This window comes from Carassius gibelio, chromosome B14, assembly GCF_023724105.1.
Source record: "Carassius gibelio isolate Cgi1373 ecotype wild population from Czech Republic chromosome B14, carGib1.2-hapl.c, whole genome shotgun sequence".
Classification (NCBI taxonomy): domain Eukaryota; kingdom Metazoa; phylum Chordata; class Actinopteri; order Cypriniformes; family Cyprinidae; genus Carassius; species Carassius gibelio.
Genome location: NC_068409.1, coordinates 2509921 through 2529827, shown reverse-complemented (window position 1 = coordinate 2529827; position 19907 = coordinate 2509921). Strand labels below are relative to the sequence as shown.

Below are 19907 nucleotides of genomic sequence, written 5' to 3'. Positions count from 1 at the left end.
AGTATTTAACACAATTACGGGTCTATAATGCACAGATTGTTTTTCTATTTTGTGTCCTAAGATAGTTTTAGGCTATTTTGAGTATGGAAACAAAAATCACATATGACTCTACAGAAAGCAAGATTAATTAACTTCTCCCTGTTAGGATATGGTTGTAAAGTAAGCAAATGCAGCAAATTAATTTGAAGCAGCAATAAAAACCAGAAGCTGCAAAATAATTTGGTTGAAATAAATTGTATAATATGTGTGTGTGTGTGTGTGTGTATAAACATACACACACACACACACACATATATATATAGAATTAAATGAAACAATTCCTTATCATGGATATAAAATAATAAGCCATTTACTGATTGAGACAGTTTGGCTGATGCTGCAGTGTGTTAGTGCTGCTAATAAAGAATGCTAACGTTATTTGTTAGGAATGATTGGGTCCTAAACTCTGACAGCATGCCAGACAGCTGTTAATTCCCCTTGAAGAGCCTTCAGCAACGAGAGAAATAATGTTAAACTGTTGTTAAACTGTTGCTGCATGTTCATTCTTTCAGTATACACTATATAAGTGAATCATTAAAAGCTCCATCACATTCCAGGACAACATCAAAGAGATGAGGGGGATGACTCACGGATGACTTCCACTTTATAGGTGGCGTTGATCTCCCCAGCACGGTTGGACACATGACACGTGTACTTGCCGCTGTGCTCAGGTGTAAGATTCTTCAGACTGAGAGTCCACTTCTTCTTTCGGCCTTCGCCCACCTCCTCGGGCGTCAGAGGCCTGCTGTCTTTCAGCCAGACGATGTCAGGTCTGGGGTTGCCGCTAGCGGTGCACTTGAGCCTTACTGAGCTCCCCACTGGCCGGGCGATCACACGCTTTCTCATTTTGGCCGGCTGTGTGAAGCGGGGCCGCACTACAAAGAAAGACAAAAGGTTAGACAGCACTTAAGTTTTTTGAAATACAGTAACTTAAAACCTGATTGGAATAGTATTCTCAGGTTTAAAGCCTACTTTAATGGTGCCATAGAATGCAAAAATCACTTTTATAAGGTGTTTGAACAGTTGTGTGGCCTCAGTGTGTAAAAACAACCAGCCTATAATGGTAAAAACCCACTCACTCATTGTTTTATAATTCCAAAAATCATAAATAGTCTCTCTACACAAGCAGATCCAGACTATAGCCGGTGAAAGTCCCGGCCATTTATGACGCTCTCTTCTCTATTAGCATATACACAGCCCTGAGTGAGAAGCTGCGGTCTGCCATTACTGTTCTCTTGCTGTAGCTGCTTGGAGACAATGTCAGTGCCATAGAGCCATTAAAAGTGTTGTGTGTTGGGATGCACCAATGAACATAGGAGTCTCCATAAACTGCTGTGAACATAGTGGTTATCTTTCATTCTCGAAGGAAATGTCCCGAAACCCCTCCCCAGAAAAGTCCTATACTTTGTGCTAACATTTTACACCGGACTGCCTCACAAACAAGGGTCAGTTTAGCGCTGGAGTTGTGGAAAGATTGCTTCTGAAAGAGGGATCGATACCAAACCTTCGTGCGCAAACATCCAGACTACAGACAAAGTAAGCATCACGCATAATATTTTGTTTTCCAAAATAGTTTTTTGGCTCTCTGTAAGGCTAATGTTGCTAAGGCTACCATTGTGTCTGACTGTTTTCACTTATCCTGCCTTCACGTGCTACCAGAATGATCATGAATAGGAATGTGGTAGTTAAAAATTGCTTTTGGAAGTAATGTGTGAGATCAGTAAAACAGTCACAGTGACACCGGTATATGCTCTTGAAGCTCCACACTTTTCTGAAAAGGAAGCAGGGTTGCCAGGTTATCGCAACAAAACCCTCCTGCAGACATGAAAAGCAACCCTTGGCTCATACCCTAAATGTGGCAATTTCAAGAAGTTATAAAAAACTATCTGTGGGGCATTTTGAGATAAAACTTTGGCTACTTGAATACTTGGCTGAATGTCACTTCACTTCACTTTCACTTTATAAAGGTGACTTGACTTGACATCACAATTATGAGAATTTGGGGCAATGAGAATAATATACTTGAATATTCTTTAGTGATGTGACATTCAGCCAATTATGGTGACCCATACTCAGAACTCTTGCTCTGCATTTAACCCATCCAAAGTGCACACACACACACATTGGGAACACACACCCGAAGTCCTTTAAAAATGTAAAAAAAAAAAAATTTTGATTTTGGTGTAAAACATTAATTAATATTAGTTTATTAGTGGAATAACAGTTCTATGACATTTGTCCAATTTAGTTTTAATTTCTAAGTCCGAAACTAAATAAAAAATAAAATGATCATGCCTACTACTTAAATAAATAAAAGCAGAAAGACTGATTCATCATAAGAATTTACACAACACCACTAACATTACAAAGAAAATAAAGCATAAAAGAGCGGACATGAAGTTCTTGTGTGGGCAAATTTACTGAGCAAAGCAAAACACCATGAATGCAATCAGACAAAGCAAACAGCAGCTCCTCTGCAGTTTCATTCTATAGTTCCCTGCTGACTGTTACAGCTCACAGCAGACTCTGAACAAACACCCCAAAAGCAAATACAATAGTGAACTAAGCAACTCCCACTAGCAGCCATCATAACTGCTATGCAACACAGTACAAAAACAAGCAGGTCAGGCCCTCTTTAAACACCGCTGAGTTTAGCGCTGCTCCGATATCAAATCAGATGGCAGCTGTCAGAGGCGAATGGAATGCTTCCCCCCTCACACTTCAAGCTCTTTGGCTTGTCAAATGTAATTACCAAAGCAAACACTGGGCTCCAGAGGTAGGAGTGTGTGACTCCAGGGAGTAATGAGCAACAGGAAATATTGTGGGGACCTTCCAATCCCAGACCACAGGGCTACCTGTCAGTATCTGGGAAGATTCAGACACATGTGTGCCGGTTTGGAGACGGGGATTGATGGGAAAATAAAGGGGTGACCAACTGTACATGTTGTCCAAACCCTCTGTGACAGGCTCAGTTTCCACTGGCCACATGTTTATCCATCAGGCCACAAATGTAGAGCAAATGTAGAGCACCAACACTCATCCAGCAAACACCATGCTGTCATATTTTGTAAGACCATGGTGCTTTGAATGCTGTAATATACTAATATGTTACAACAAAACAGCAGCGATGCTTTGCTACAACTAGATCTCATTACTACCGTACAAAATTTCATTGTTACTATACTACAACAGAACAGCAGCACTGCTATGCTTCAATTGATGTCATCGCTACTATATTACAAACAAAAAAGCAGTACTGCTGTGCTGCAACAAATTTTAAAACTACACTACAACAGATGTCACCGCTACTATACTACAACAAAATTGCAGCATTGCTTTGCCACAACAAAAACCATCGCTACTGTACTACAACAAAACGGCAGCACCGCTATGCTACATTTAAGTTCTACAGTTCTATTTTTTCCCGCTCTTTAAATTCTAATACAATCTAAAACTAATAGTTGCATTTCATGAAAAGCAGCTTATGAAACATCTTGGCAGCTGCAGCGCATATTTTCAGTGACTTTCTGGGCAGCAATTATAAATACCAGGAATGAAGGAGATCAAAGGGGATCAGAGGACTGTAGCACCTTACCCAGTTTTCCCGTCAGGTCAGTCGAGTACTCGGTTTCACCAGCTGGTCTGGCACCTACCCTCCCAGCACTGGAGTCATCTAGAGACAGAACGATAGAGGGAGAATGGAGTATTTACATATCAAAACAACCAAAAAAAAAAAAAAATGAGAATCAACTCTGAGATTGTTCAATAGCGTTACTATAATTCTCCGGCCAAATCACTGCAATCCTTCACCACCTAAACTGAAATGAACATCTGTCTCTTGGTCAGCTGACTAGTAAGCAAAACATGATACTGTAGCTGAGAGCTTTTAAATACCAACACTGCATTTTAGGGATTGAGAGTAATCCGGATGTGTTCTTGTTCAAGTTTACTAGCTTGTTGATACAAGCCAAAAAGATTATTTTCACTGCTGACATTTCAAGATACATCATCTTGCAGAATTCATGATCAAATTCAAAGAGTATGTTTTAGGGCTAAAAGTGACTAACACACAGTTTACATGCATTAACTAACAGGAAATAAAAGCCTTTTAAATGAACAGGTACAAAAGCAGAAGATGTTACATCATATCTGAGGAAACAAAAAATTAAGATCTTTGAAAATTTAGAAAAGCCAAAAGGATTCTTGGTTTATGTTTCATTTGTGCATTTGATGGAATTCACAAAGATCTTCACTCACAAGCCATCATTTATTGTGAAATACCAAACCTTCTAATCTGAGAAGACATGATAATGAAAATCTCATTAATATTTGTAAAGGCAAACATCTGAAGTCACGTGTGGTGAAGAGTGAAAACCATGGCTGGAAATCTGTGGCCCTTCTGCTCTAGTTACAGCCCCTGCTCATCCGTTCACCACATGACTGGCATTTTCAGGCCTGACAGCCCTTTGAAGCTGTCGGCGGGGAGGTTTGATCCGAGAATGTACACAGTTTAACACTCCTGCAGGAGAGGTTCCAGTTCGGGCAAAGGAAAACAGCTCATTGCTGGGCTAACAGCTTAATTACTATGGCTCATACCCTTCATTGAGCCCCTCAAGTTATGGTCACTCTACACATAGCTCTTTTGTTCGTGTCAGGCTCACGCTCATTGCAACCATCAAGCGTGCATTTTCATTGGCACCTTAACAGCGGTTTTAGAATTACACCTAGGTTTTTCATTTTAACTTCATTTATAAATGTAGCTTTCAGGCAAAAAAAAAAACCCTCCAGAACTTTCTTAACATATATAGCACTCTGTGAGCTCATAAAACATGCACACCTACTTCAAGACTTCAAACTGGCTATAAAGGTGTGTGAGGAAAAACTGAGCATGATTCATGGAAAGTCAACAAATCTTGGGTTGTCGGGTTTCTAAAACAAACAAACTCCTGTTTCCCTTTCATTAAGATGAAGTGACACCACAGCGTGCTGCATTTCACACATCTAGGTATGTTCATAATTTCGAACAAGCTCAATATGACTGAGATGTTTGCATAACCCTTCAGTATGTTTTCTTTCATGTCTGCAGTGGAGACGGCAGTAGAAAACATGCTTTTTTCCATAGGAAATCTGAGCACAGAGTTTCTGTTCCACTGGGTTTTCACCAGTTTTGTGGTCTTCTTCTTGTAATGTTCATTGGTGAGGTTGTGGACCAGGTACCCTCTTTTGCTCCCTGGCAAGGCTGGGATTTTCTGTAGATTTTGGCTAAGGCCACTGGTCCCTCGCTAAGAATGAAACGTCCAACTTGGCTGTGCCACGTCCGTCAGGGGCAGCAAAAACCCTCTGGTGTCCAAGATTTATTGAACTTGAATGTTCTGCTTACGACCTCCAGTGCTGTCAGAATGGTTACATCGATGAAGTTGTACAATTACCTCATGTTGTTCTGGAAGCAAAGCAACCACCTTCGCTCAAAGCAAAACAGTGTTTCTGAACACAACATGCTAATTAGGCTGTCATCCTTTACATCTATGGTGAAGTCAGCCATGAAACTGGAGATGGTTTGGAGACAATCCTTGTGAGTGAAACCTTAACAGGAGAGACAATATAGGGCTCTAGCTGATAGCTGTTACCTTGGCTTTGATTTACTGAATTCCAGCACTGGCTTATGGAAACCATTACCAACTCTGCTGCTACACAGCTCTATATTAACAGCCAGCTCTAAACTGTGAAAATTTATGGGCCGTGGTCACAGCAGAGACGTTACTACATTACTGACTACAGACTAACCCGAGAATGAATAACACTAAGAAGTTGACAGATTAACTGCCTGCCGAGCATATTTATGTTTGATCGCACCAATGTATCTTTTGGCCACTGCATACTTGGGAAATAGAAGAACTATGCTTGTGGATGTTTCACAATACGAAAAACTGTGACCTGGCCCAAATGTCTCTATTTTTACACGAGTCAACCTTTTGAATTCTGTCACCATGAACGTAGATGGCTGTATGATAGCTGAAGCGTTTACACAACAACACTTAAAGTCAACATGAAATTAAAATGAAATTACTATTTACTTTTTTAATACACAAACAATGGTTTATTTTGAATGTCTTTGCAATCCTGTTCTACTTGGAAATATGTAAGTGCTGTAAAATGAGTTGTGAACATCCTATATATATATATATATATATATATATATATATATATATATATATATATATATATATATATATATATATATATATAAATATATATATATATATTTATATATATATATATATATATATATATACAGTGTCTTGCGAAAGTATTTAACCCCCTTCATTTTTTTCTCATTGTTATGTTGCAGCCTTATGTTACACTGTTTTAAATTACTTTTTTTCCACATCAGTCTACACTCACTGCTGTCAATCACTTAAATCACGATTAATCATGTAAATGACACAATACATGTACGCGTATGGTGTATATTTATTAGGTATATATAAATACACACAGTATATATTTTGAAAATATTTCTGTGTATATACATTTATACATTAATATTCTTATATTTTATATTACATTTAAATATATTTAATATTCATAAACATATTTCTCTTAAATATATACATGCATTTATTTGTATTTATATATACATAATAAATATGTACAGTATACACACATATATTGTGTAAACAAGAACTTTTATTTTGGATGTGATTAATCGTTTGACAACGCTAATATATATATATATATATATATATATATATATATATATATATATATATATTCAGAAGCTGACATTATGGAACAGGCCTTTATATAAATTTACACAAATTAAATTTTTTTATTTGACCTCTAAAAACAAACTATCATTTAAATTTATTGGTCACATTTAGCTATTCTATGATGTATACATAATATATATACACACACACACACACACACACACATATATATATATATATATATATATATATATATATATATATATATATATATATATATATATATATATAACAGCATATCGGAGTGTTTCCAGTAGGTAAAAGGACTGTTGAGATCATTCACTAGTTTGCTCCAGCGGCTCCAGCATTGATCTGCTCCATAACAAGCTCATAATGAGTCAGCCTGATCACCTACAGTCATTCCTGCTTTGGCACAATCCCTAACAATCCCACTCCTGAATCCGTTTTTCAGCTGCGGAGACCCAGGCAGATTTAGAGAGGCCTTCTTTCCTGGAGCTGAGGACTGACCCTGCATTAAGTGTTTCCGTTTCTCTTTTAAGGATTACCGGAGCAGAGCAGAAAGAGGAGTGAAGACTCTGGCTGAGACTGTGTCGACCCTCAGGGCTTTTATGAATACCAGCTGAATTCACATTACAAAAGGAAAAAGTCAAGGAAGACCTGGCTAGTGTCCTACCTGGGCAATATGTGGTATTACATTTATACATATCAAAACAATCTCTGTTTCTTAAAACCTTCTTGCTTGCTGTGGAAACAAAATTGCGTTTGTGTAGAGAGAGAGAGAGAGAGGGAGAGAGAGAGAGAGAGAGAGAGAGAGAGAGAGATATTGAGGAAAGAAATTTGAACTGCCTTTGAAATCTACATTTTCTACTTCAAAAACAAAAGTTTTTTTTTTTTTTTTTTTTTTAAATGTAACTTACGTCTCCTGTTTCAAATACTCTAGCCAAGTACAAATTTCCTAAAATAACAAGTATATAATTGAGGCTTAATTACTGCAGTAATTACACGTTTAAAAGGTAAACTGTGGAACTGTCATGAGCAGTTCATACACTGTCCAGTGTACTTTGGCATCATACGTGATTCTATACATTTAAAGCATCAGGGTTGTACAAACACTGAAGTAGAACACTATGAAAGAAACATCAACAGTTCAAATGTGGATCACAAAAGAATGTTTGGGTCTGAACTAACAAATCTTCCAAACTTTCCACATTAAAGGGCCCGGACCCCAAATACAGCCCCATTCCCATGATTGCCTCACAATGTCAAGAGCAAACTGAAGGCTCCCATTTGTGTGTGTCAAGATGTACATCTTTGTTCAAACTCTAAATGTGTGCAGAGCTCTAGAGCGGCTTGTAACAACAGAGGTTTTTGATGGCATACGATTGGTGGGCTCAGTGGTAATTGCGGCCACCTGTGATAGAATAAAGAAAAACCTGCCTTACAGTCTGTGTTGTGGGGTGGGAGAGCACACAAAGTTCAAAAAGGTGCTTGCGCCAATTCCCATCACCCCTTAAAAATTGATTGTGAAGATTTAGAACTTAAAATGGACTAATAACCAAAACAAATCTCTAAAATGTGTTATTTTATTCAAGGTTTGTGTAAAAATGTCTAAACGTTTGGGAGTCCATTTAAAAGTAATTCAAGATGCAGATGCTAAAAACAAAAATCACTCTGGTTCAACCATTTTTGAAATAGAATGTAGTGCAATGCATTGTTGCACATTATTCCAGATTTAAATCTCTTCTACTTGCTTCTAAATTAACTTTTAAAAGTTATTTACAATTTTTTTGGGGAAAAAAAGCATTAAATGTTGATTGTGGTCTGTGCTTTGGTATATTTGTAGTAACTGATTTACTCTTTGCCAGCCTTTGCACGGCGCACCAGTTGGACAGCACATTCCCCTCGTGTCTGCATTCAGCGTCTGCTTTATATCATGTTCACACTTCATTTATATGTCACGAAATATGAAAGCTGAAAAATGTCCAGCTTTCTATCGGCATGGATGGACTGCTGATCTCAAACTATGTGGGATCGTCACGGCATGAGCTGTGGGAGGACTAGCTAAGACAACCCTACGCCCAAAGCACGGCCCATTCAAAGAAGCATTCATTGTGCTACTTCTTACAGAACAAGCTTTTAGCAACAAGAAAGCCTCCACTGTGGCATGCTGTGAAAGAGAAAGACGTCCCATCTTGAGTCTAAAGCTCTGGTGTTTGTACACTAATTTAGCGGGGGAACAAAAGTACTTGAGAAACTTTAGAAGACGGCCGTGTAACTCTAAAACACATCTATAAAACATCCCTTTGAAATGACAGGGGCAAGCTGGCATCCATTCTCCACAGTGCCAGGTTGAAAGCAGCTTAATGGCCTCTCTCCATGCTGAGCTGTCAAGACGAAAACAAGTTTGTATGGATGGCGCTGAAGAAGATTCGTGGTACGTTTGCAGGGGGTTGGCACAGGATCCCGCTTCCACTGTCCACCATTGGCGTCCCAGCTGCCTGCCTGTAACTCTAGCAAACATCAAGGACAGGACGGAGCTTTACCGAATTAACATATCTCACATATTGATCGTGCGGTGCTCTCTTTGAAACCGACACCTCCTCCCCTGCACTTTGAACTGGCCTCGGTTCTGCCCAAATTATTTCTGAAAAAAAAAAGGCTCTTAAAGGAGCAAGGCGTGGGAGCGTCAGTTACTCGCCGGCTAAATTAAAATCAAGTAAACAGGAAACTGCGCACACTCTAGAAGATGTTTGGAAACAAGCTGCATTTCACTGATAAATCGAGGAAAAAAATAAAAGTACAAGACTATTTTATCTGTTTCCAGAAAAAAATGATAAATCTGCTCTTAGTAATAATACTTTGCTAGACAGGACCGAGGTACAAAAAAGTTTTGGAATTGCATTGGGTAAATCACTCCATCCTCTTATTTCATTGCATCTAATTCATAAAGCACTTGTGTTTGCAGCCTCTTGGAAAGCAAGATCAATTGTGTGAGTCCATTTATGCCTTCAATAAATAAATTGAAGTAAATGTGCAAACTTTAAAATGCTGTTGCAAAATGCCAGAAATAGTATTGCTTGATGTTGTCATTCAACACATACTTTCAGTGTGAGACTGCAGCAACACCTCCTCACCTTTGAGGCTGTCAGGAGGAGTTGACAGATAAAGATATGGTGCCAAAACTGTTGAGTTTCTCCCTCCAGAGCCTTTTTTCTACCCCTCTTCTCTCTCTTTCTTGAGCTTTTTGCAGACTTGTACTGTGAGTTCCAGAGCACATCACATTTAGAGAGAACATAATACAGTGAAGGGTTTAAGACCACATCAAAGCACACCTTAAAAAAAGGGGGAAATATTGGCGACACTGGCTTCATTCCACGAATGGTAAATTTAACTACACAAGTCTCTTTTTGTTAACACATTTAAGGAAACCTTTGCATAAATTGTTGGTGTGTTGGTTATGGACTCAAAACAAAAAACTGTGAAAAACTACTTTTCATCCAAACTAATCACGGTCATCCATCAAACATACTTCAGGCATCAGTTTCAGGTTGCTGACCTCAGTGACGGCTTTGATTGATTTAAATGTTTAAATATGACTTATAAACAGATTTTTGAAGATGTATCAACATTTGCAATGAGAGTAAAAGTACTTAATGCCATTTAAATATTTTAGCCAAAGGCTCAAGGTTTGGCTGCTTAGCATAACTTTTTTAGTTAGTTTTCTAACTAAACTTCATCATCCAGATTTGCTCAAAATTGGGTTTTGGTCTCACTGTACATACAATAATGATACTACATATTACAAACATTACACAAACTGGTAACACTTTAAGGCGCTCTTGTTACACGTTACATGTACTTACTATTATAATTTATCAATTATATAAATTATGCATAATTACACGCAAGTAACCCTAATCCTAACCATATAATAATTACGTGTATAACTTGGTAATTAAATGTAGAACTACAGTGTAACAGGAAACCTTACAATAAGATTTTCTTCAAAAGATTTACGGTATAAATCTGTTTATATTTTGATATACTTGGTTTCCTATAATACTGACCAGATGGTAATAATTAATAAGGCATAATTAATCTGGGTGAGTTGTGTCTTTACTTATAAAAGCTCCTTTTCCGTAGACTCCCATACCATAGAATTTATCTATTGAATTTTGGTATTGATACATTTTACTTGCCATCCTTATAATTATATTTATTTTTACTTTATTTGCAGATGCTATTCATCCAAACCAAGCTATTGTGTTATACCTTAAAATAATCTCAACTATGCTGATGTAAACCATTTGCAAAACACCAGGGCTAACAGAAAATTCTAAATTTTCTTTCTTACAAATAAGTTCCCGTCAAGCCTGTTTACCAAAATTATTTGTGAAAGCTTTTTAAAGTGTGAAATGGTATTTTTATTTTTATATTTTTCCATGTCAATTCAGGATAGTCACTAGTGAGTAGGGCTGTCACTTTTTATTTGATATTCGAATATGCATTCGAACATGAAGTGAAATATCTGTAATCGAACTATAAATAAATTATCCGGGTTTTAAAATGCCATGTGTAGCGCAATTTTTACAGTCTATGATATTCTAAGTTGATAACCCGCTGTTTCAAACATTAAGTAAAAAATAATAATTATCCAGATAGTCCTGTTTATGACTCACTGGTAATACATTTGTAATTGAATCTCCATTATGCTACGGTGGATTTTTTTCTCATTTTTTTTTTTTTTTTTTTTTTTTGCGGGGAGCGGGCACATAGATATTTGAATATATTCAAATACATTGCATGATATTCGATATCCGTTTGAATTTGATTTTTCTAAAAAAAGTGACAGCCCTACTAGTGAGGGATTTGGCACTGTGTGCCAGAGGTAGACATATTGTCATTAATTTATTTTCCTGCAGCTCCAGAGTAAGTCACATGACATTTATGGCTCAGGTGATTGGCTCTAATTACGCTTGCAGCAGAACTGAACGCCCAAGAGCACAGATGACAGATTTTATATAGCATCTATGCCTTGTGCCAGGTGAGAGGAATTAATGGGTTCAATGCAAAGAGGAGTTCATTGCAGTATGTAGTTAATGACCATATTTATACAAGAAAATGTTTGGCAATTATGATAATTATTTCTGTCACACAGAAACACATCTATTACAGTTGAAACAAGTACTTTACAGGAATAGCAATGCATAGTAACAAGATGCTACAAAGAGTCTTCAAGTTCTACTTCACGATCAAAGCAAAAGCATCATTACCATATTTCTAAAGGGACAAACATGCAGTGAACAAAACAATACCAAATAGCAGGGCACTCCAGTGGAAGAGTGGAACAAACACAAAAAAAAGATTGTGAAGACTTCAAAGCGACTTGTCTACAGACCCTGTATCCTCTCCTCAAACACATCTAAACTAATTGGTGCATCTTTTCTCTCTGACCTCACTCTACTTGTTTCATTTCTTACAGGTTGCACGACTACGGAGGCGAGGTGCGGCATTCAGTGACCGGACTTACAAAAGCCTACAGGCAGACGAATAAAGGCTATGTCTAATGAGAGAGGATTCTTCCACTACACTAGCTACCAACCACAGAGGAAAGAAAAGCTATTATGGATCTTTAAAAGAGTGGAAACTCTGGATAGGTGTGCAGACACAGGCCTCAAAAGGAGTGAGGCACCTCCCTCTGTGACAGACCTTTGGTTTCTTCTCTGGGAACAATGAAGGAACAAGCTTAATCCAGCTAGCTTATAATGAGCTATAAGCTTTCTTTTCACAGCAAAAATGTCCTCCCTTACTATGGTGCTAATCAGGGACAAATGCCCGGTCCTTTTCAGGTCTGCCGAACCGCATTTTCAAGTGTCCTAGGTTGAAGATGAGATGGTTTTGAGATCCGTGAGAATGGTTGGCCTTTGGCTCGACGTATAGAAGCTCTATGTTCAAGAGACGCCATTCACAACTCATCTTTCCAATTGCGCAGGAACAATGGAGAGTTTGCAATTGTGCATTCGGGACAGTAAAGCAGGAATGAAGTCGGAGTTGCTTTCAATGCTAAAATTGCTAAAAACAGGCTTTTTGGTTGCAGTGTTGGGGCGCTGGTGTGGCCGTTTCGACACTTAAATGCGTCCACGGTCTGCAGTGGACCAGAACAACAGCCCGGGAAAAACAACAAAGAGCTCAAACCCCATTCACACTGTGAAAGGACTAGCATCCAGCCGATGAGGCATGTAGTGAACAGGCTTTTTTCTTTCCCTCCACCACACAAGAAGCAAGAGAGGTGTATGAGGAATCTATTAAAGCAAAATGACACGTAATCGGCTTATGAAACAAGGCAAAATGAAGTATTCTGGGGCCTAAACCTCACATTACAGTTCAGCTCCTAGTGGTGCTTCCAAATAACTCCAGGGGGTTACAAAAAGACGGCCATTACAGAGATGAGGGATCTACAAAGCGCTACAAATTAATAGACCCTCTAACAGGAAGCTTTATTCCAAACAGCACCACAAGAAACATTAAACAACCCAAAACAACCTAATATCAAATGTTTCATTTTTATACTTACACGTGTTCTTATTTATTTAGTGCTTGGCATGTGAATATTTGTTTTGACAATGATTCAAACTGATTATTTACTGATTCTTTACAGTATGATCAGGATATCAGTCTCATATGCTACAGATATTATGAAAAGATTATGCATTATTTCCAAAAAATACTTTAGAACTGTAACTGGAGAAACAATTTGCATATTGAATAAAAAATAAAAATAAATAAATAATAAAAAAGGCTTTACATTCACAGTTTTAAAATATGAACTTTAAGAAATAAATAAGATTAATAAATAAATAAGAAAAAAAATACATTATTTATTCAATAAAAATTCAGATTAATATCATGTCGGCAAAGTATCAAGCAGATGCTTAGTTTGCATAACAGATAAAATTAACAGTAATTTACATAAAAGATCAAACTAATAGTAAATTACCTGTCATATACAGGGAAATAATGAGTGCATTCAAATAAGCAGGGTCAAAGAATTAACTATATATTAATGGTGTGTAACACGCAATTAACAAATAATCATCATGTCAAAGCACGTTTCGGGGTATTTTCTCCAAATATTCTAAGAACATTAATTTAGCATTTGCCACATCTGTTGTAAGGTAGTATAACTACTAAAGTTATCGTAATCAATTATTAATTTTACTTTTTTTTTTTTATGCCAATTTCTATTACTGAATTAAAACATCATAGAAGCACCATTTAGTATAACGTCATTTGAGAACAATATATTAAGCATGTTTTTAAATCGTGTCAAAATGTTGCAAAACTCATTTGACTCATCAATCATTATTTCTTATTCATCCAAGGGTTCCTCTTCATCTGAGATTCCTAATCTATGACTCCTTGGAGTCCATCATGTCTCTTATGTGACTCATATATCTGGCAGACCTATCTGAGGCGCGTCTCATCAATTCTCAACCCTGCAGATCGGAATGCACCTCCTCTTTCTTTCTCTTTCTGGTGTCTGTCTTCCACAGAAGGTGAAGCGATGCAGAACGCCCGTGCTGGCTGGATGGAGGCCCCGTTAGACTTGCCTGCCTTTGCAGGACTTTCATAAACAGGGGGGAATGAAACGTAATCCCAGGCCTCGTGCATTCAACCGGCCTGACTGCTTCAAAGTTTTGTTTGTGTTTTTCCCTTTCCGGCTCTTTGAGTGTCTCCCTCCACCGGTGCCTTTGAAACCCAAGCTCACCCCCACCTGTAACGGGACAGGCGCCATGTTTTCATAATCGTATGTTTAAAATGGCATCTTTATTTCCTGAGCCCTATTTCCGGAGGAATTGTTCACAAACAATGAGAAGGAGGAGGATTTGCTTGTGGTTCGGCTGTGATATAAAGACAGTTGAAGGTTTAACAACAAATGTATCTCACTTTGAAAGAAATGATGCAATGGCAATTATTGTGGATAAGTATTTAGCAGTGTTTTATACACAGATCTTTTGTGAGCAAATTCCAGATAATCTCTTCCTCAAATTATTATTATTTTGGGGGGGGGGGGGGGGGTTAAAGGGTTTGAAAGGCCACTAATCTTGGTTATGATAAACACATACTATAAACCACGATCAAAGAAAGAGATGTTTTGTATTAGATTCTATCAAACCAGACTCGACTCAATTTGTATCTTCGTTGTAAATTCACAGACTTGAAATTCGAACAACATATTTTTATTTCCTCTATGTTTTCATAAGCCACTATTTTTCATTATCTCTCTCCTTTGAACCACGCCATTACAAAAAGGCCTGTTTTTCATCTTGAAGAAAACTGTGTTGGGGACATTTTATTCAACTTCACGCATACATGTCACTTGGATGGGTCATGGTGCCATTGGTCACATGACTATTCAGGCCTTGCAGAGTACAATAAAAATCTGCTCAGTTTCTACTTTGGCTTAGAACAGGGTTTCCCAAACAGGGTTTGAGAGGAAACTGCAGAAAACCATGAATATGTGAATGTGTTGTTAAATTATTGAAATATCAACTTCTCATGGAGTACTAACAGGGGTAAGTTTTACACCTTAAGGGTTTGGCGGAAAGGAAAATTATGGGAAAAATATATGAGAAGCCTTGGTATAGGAGGCACATGAAAGATGCAGGGGCGATCCATCTTTTTCATAGTACTTCTCGTTTCGATTAGACCTGGCTCCCCGTGAAATAACAGCTATATACCATAACGGCAGACTTCTGGAAGTAAAACTTCCATTCAAAATCTCTATAGAAATTGATTTTTTGTGTGATAAAATTTCAACCAAAATTACTAGCCTGAGCTGGAACAGTTTAAAGTGATTGTGTGTGCTTCTGTATAAGCTAACTGATTTCAATAATACAGTAAAATAATGTTTTAATGCCAGAATCTTTACAGTAGTTTACTGTCAAACTATTTATGGGACATAAAAACAAACTAACTAAAAAATACTGCCTCCCTCTTAAAAGAAATCATATAAAAAATATTGATTCCATCAAATCGAGTAAGGTTTTATGGAATGAGAATTTCATTCATTCTCTTACAAATCCTTTTTTATCTTTTTTGACATTGAAATACATTTGTCTTTGATTGATTTGTTGTAATGTACTGTATATAATTTTGGAGACCTATGGTTTGATTTAAGATCTACAGTACAACCCTTTATTGAAAAATACTTTAAAATACCAAGAAAATTGATGGAAAAACACTTCCTGAAACCATCTGTCTTTTCCTTCTCAAGCGTTTAGCAATCCCTTGGCCATAATTCACACATAGCATCCATAGGTATAAGATGGACATTCATTCTTTGGTATTATTTTTCAAAAATTTGGAAGCAGTACCGTAAAAAAAAATCATATATCAGTCAAACCGGTAAATCTCATTTTTTAGAAGAGTAACTGAGACTTAAGATATTACTGAAGTGTCACACAAATCTAATCTGGGAGATACCTGCTGCTGAGAAATATAACACAGCTACGTTCTTTGAGACGGGTGTTTGACGATGAGACACAGATTTTTCAATAAAACTGATGAAACCAGATACATGCCTTCTGGATCTTTGAATTTCATTCAATATTTAATAAGCTCTTTCAGATGGACTCTTATGAAGCTATCAGATCTGTTTACTTTAATTTATCCTCGAGACAGCTGTGCAATCTGACACTTCCGTCATGATGGAGAATACAGATTCCAGTGCAAGTGGTGGCTCACTGACTACACAGTTCAAAAAGCAGTTTATTTAAAAAAGTAATCTTATTACAAAAATATTTTAATATTGAAGTCCTTGCTTCAATTTAACCGGTGATGGCAAAGCTGATTTCTTTTTTTTCTGGAATCTTTGATGAATAGAGTTTCAAATTACAACATTTATTTGAAATATAAATCTTTTTTAACATTATAAATTTCTTTAATTAACAGTAAAAATTGTATGTATTGTTGATGAAAAAAAAAAAAAAAAAAAATATATATATATATATATATATATATATATATATATATATACATATATATATATATATTAGGGCCGGGACTCGATTAAAAATAATCGAATTAATTAGAGGCTTTGTAATTAATTAATCGAAATTAATCGCATTTTAATAGCATATAAATATTTGACCTGAGAACAGTGAGAAGTAATTTTTTTTCACATGGATTTATAGTATACCATTGAATAATGACTGAATACATAAGCTTAAGCAACAAAATATTGTTTATTTTTGTTCAACCAAGTCTAGCAGTGCAATTTTTGCCATTAAGTGTAGCAATAACATATTTAGAAACAATTTAGAAATAGTACATTTCAGAAATTCAGGAAGCTTATAGGTGCTGGAACCTTCTGTAAAGTGTTTTTTTAAGTAAAACACAATACTGTCAATTACATTCAGAACATTGGAAACACTGACTATTAGAAAATATCTCTCTGTTGCTTCAGAGGCCATAACATACTAAGTCCAACTCTCAATAACCTTGGCCAAAACAATAAAGAGTTCAACATAAACTGCCAGTTGCACCAACAAAATAATACATAGTTCAACATAAAATGTAAAGTCCACGCTAGCTGCTATATGTTTTGCGTTGAGGTGATACTTGAGGCTCGATGTGCTGCTGCGGTGATATGCGAACGCTAGTTGGTGCTCCAGTATAATCGGTCCGCCGAAACTCATCCAGTGAGAAACGTTCCGCGGTGCAAAAATAAGTTATCAAAAATGCGGGAAATTTTTTTCTGTAATTATATATATATATATATATATATATATATATATATATATATATTTGTTTTGTTTTGTTTTGTTTTTTTTGTTTTTTTTTTCAGTACAGACCAAAAGTTTGGACACCTTCTCATTCAAAGAGTTTTCTTTGTAGAGTCACACTGAAGGCATCAAGGGCTATTTGACCAAGAAGGAGAGTGATGGGGTGCTGCGCCAGATGACCTGGCCTCCACAGTCACCGGACCTGAACCCAATCGAGATGGTTTAGGGGTGAGCTGGACCGCAGACAGAAGGTAAAAGGGCCAACAAGTGCTAAGCATCTCTCGGGGAACTCCTTCAAGACTGTTGGAAGACCATTTCAGGTGACTACCTCTTGAAGCTCATCAAGAGAATGCCAAGATTGTGCAAAGCAGTAATCAAAGCAAAAGGTGGCTACTTTGAAGAACCTAGAATATGACATATTTTCAGTTGTTTCACACTTTTTTGTTTTGTATATAATTCTATATATTATTCCACATGTGTTAATTCATAGTTTTGATGCCTTCAGTGTGAATCTACAATTTTCATAGTCATGAAAATAAAGAAAACTCTTTGAATGAGAAGTGTGTCCAAACTTTTGGTCTGTACTGTATGTGTATATATATATATATATATATATATATATATATATATATATATATATATATATATATATATATATATATATATATATATATATATATATATATATATATATATATATATATATATATTTATATTTACCCCAAACTGTTAAAACATATCTTTTTACATTTAAACAAATCAGCAATTTTGGAAATGTCATGAATTTGAATTTGAAAGATTAACAATGCTTCCAGTGGCTTTTTAAAAGTTTTTCTGTTCAGAATGTACACAGAAAAATAAAATACCAGGAATAATGATTTGTTCTTTTCTTCTTGGAAAGACAATTTTAAGCTTCTGGTATTTACTGGAAACCAGCAAAAGAATGGCACTTAAGCAGGGCAGATTTGATAACTTTTTTTCAGCTTTTTCCCCTCCGAGATGCAGATATATGACGCCTCATGAACATGCCATCAGCGACATGAAAAATGATCCTCTACTGATAAAATACACATGCAAAATAAATGCCAGTACTGCCATCATGTCTTTTATTTGAATTGTCCATATTTTGGTAGTTCAAACAACAGAATGCTTTATGATCTGAAGTCTTGAGATATCCAGATCAGACTTTCAATGGAATGACGCCTGAACCCACAGACAAAACCAGCAACAGTCAGAACCATCAGAATAATGTAAAACCAACACGTTAGGAGCAGAATGCTGACAAAACTGAACAATGACATGAGTGTTAATAGTGATGTTCCTTAAACACCGTTTCAGAAGAGTTTCACACAACAAATGCTAGGGCCTCTTGAAGTCCAGAGGGGAACCCTGCGTAGAGATCAGTAGATATCTCAAGCTCCAGTTTTCCTGCACCACGATCATTACCAGATGTTGGCTGAACAGCAGCTTCTAGGGCCCAAGCAAACTGCACAAATGGCTATAAATCACCAAGCACTTCCCAGCAGCTTCCTACATGTCTCAATTCCACAATCATGTCGGCGCTGTCATTTCAAACAGACGGTAAATCTAGTTTTGATCATTTTGTTTTTCTTGCGATAGTCAGTTTATGCAGGTGAGGGCCAACAAACACAACAGTCGGGCACAGAGAACTGAAACAAAATATGAAATCTGTTCTTTCAATCCTTCTTTTCCTTGCTTCCGCTGGACGCTCTGAGAGCCACCTTTCTTCTTATTATCTCTGCCAATGACGCATCTGGTGCAATAATACAAATGTTAACAAAAAAAGCTAATAAATAAGGAGAGGAGATGGCAGTGAATGAGTAGGAGTAGGCATCCAGGGAGTAAAAAGAAACATAGGAGACCCAGCGGACTGGGAACATGCTTGGAGTCTGTAAGAAGAGAGAGCAGCTTAAAGCCAGAGCGGCCCATGATAAATGGACAGTAATGTCTTTCCCATCTGGTTTGAGGAAGGGCAAAGCCACTAATGAGTCCTATCAACACAGGTCTCCTGTCTTCACAGGGACATTTGATCACAGAGCCACACAGTACAGAAAGAGACTACACATGCTGTTCTTCTACGCAAAAGAGCCCAGATAACTGATGACTGGACCTGATGTTAGGATACAAGGGCTGAGATGAAGATAACGGCTAGATTTGGAATAGCAACACAATGCTCTATGTGATTACATTTGGTTTGTAACCCGTCCTGCACCACACGTGCTTGCAGACATAAACGATACCTCAAATAAAATGTCTTTAAAATGATTGTAAACCATAACAACTGCACAGTCAAATCATTTAATACTAACTTTGGTAACACTTCAGTATA

The 19907-nt window shown here is 36.9% G+C and overlaps 1 protein-coding gene across 1 annotated transcript in view; it reads right to left on the bottom strand.

The window, feature by feature from the left end:
- The window catches only part of fgfrl1a (fibroblast growth factor receptor like 1a), a 52086-nt gene that overhangs the window by 3951 nt on the left and 28228 nt on the right, over positions 1-19907 (bottom strand). Inside the window, exons 4-5 of the mRNA XM_052573778.1 lie at positions 3635-3712; positions 630-914 (exon numbers count right to left, since the gene is read on the bottom strand). Coding sequence (XP_052429738.1) covers positions 630-914; positions 3635-3712 — 363 coding nt within the window. The remainder of the gene's footprint in view (positions 1-629; positions 915-3634; positions 3713-19907) is intronic.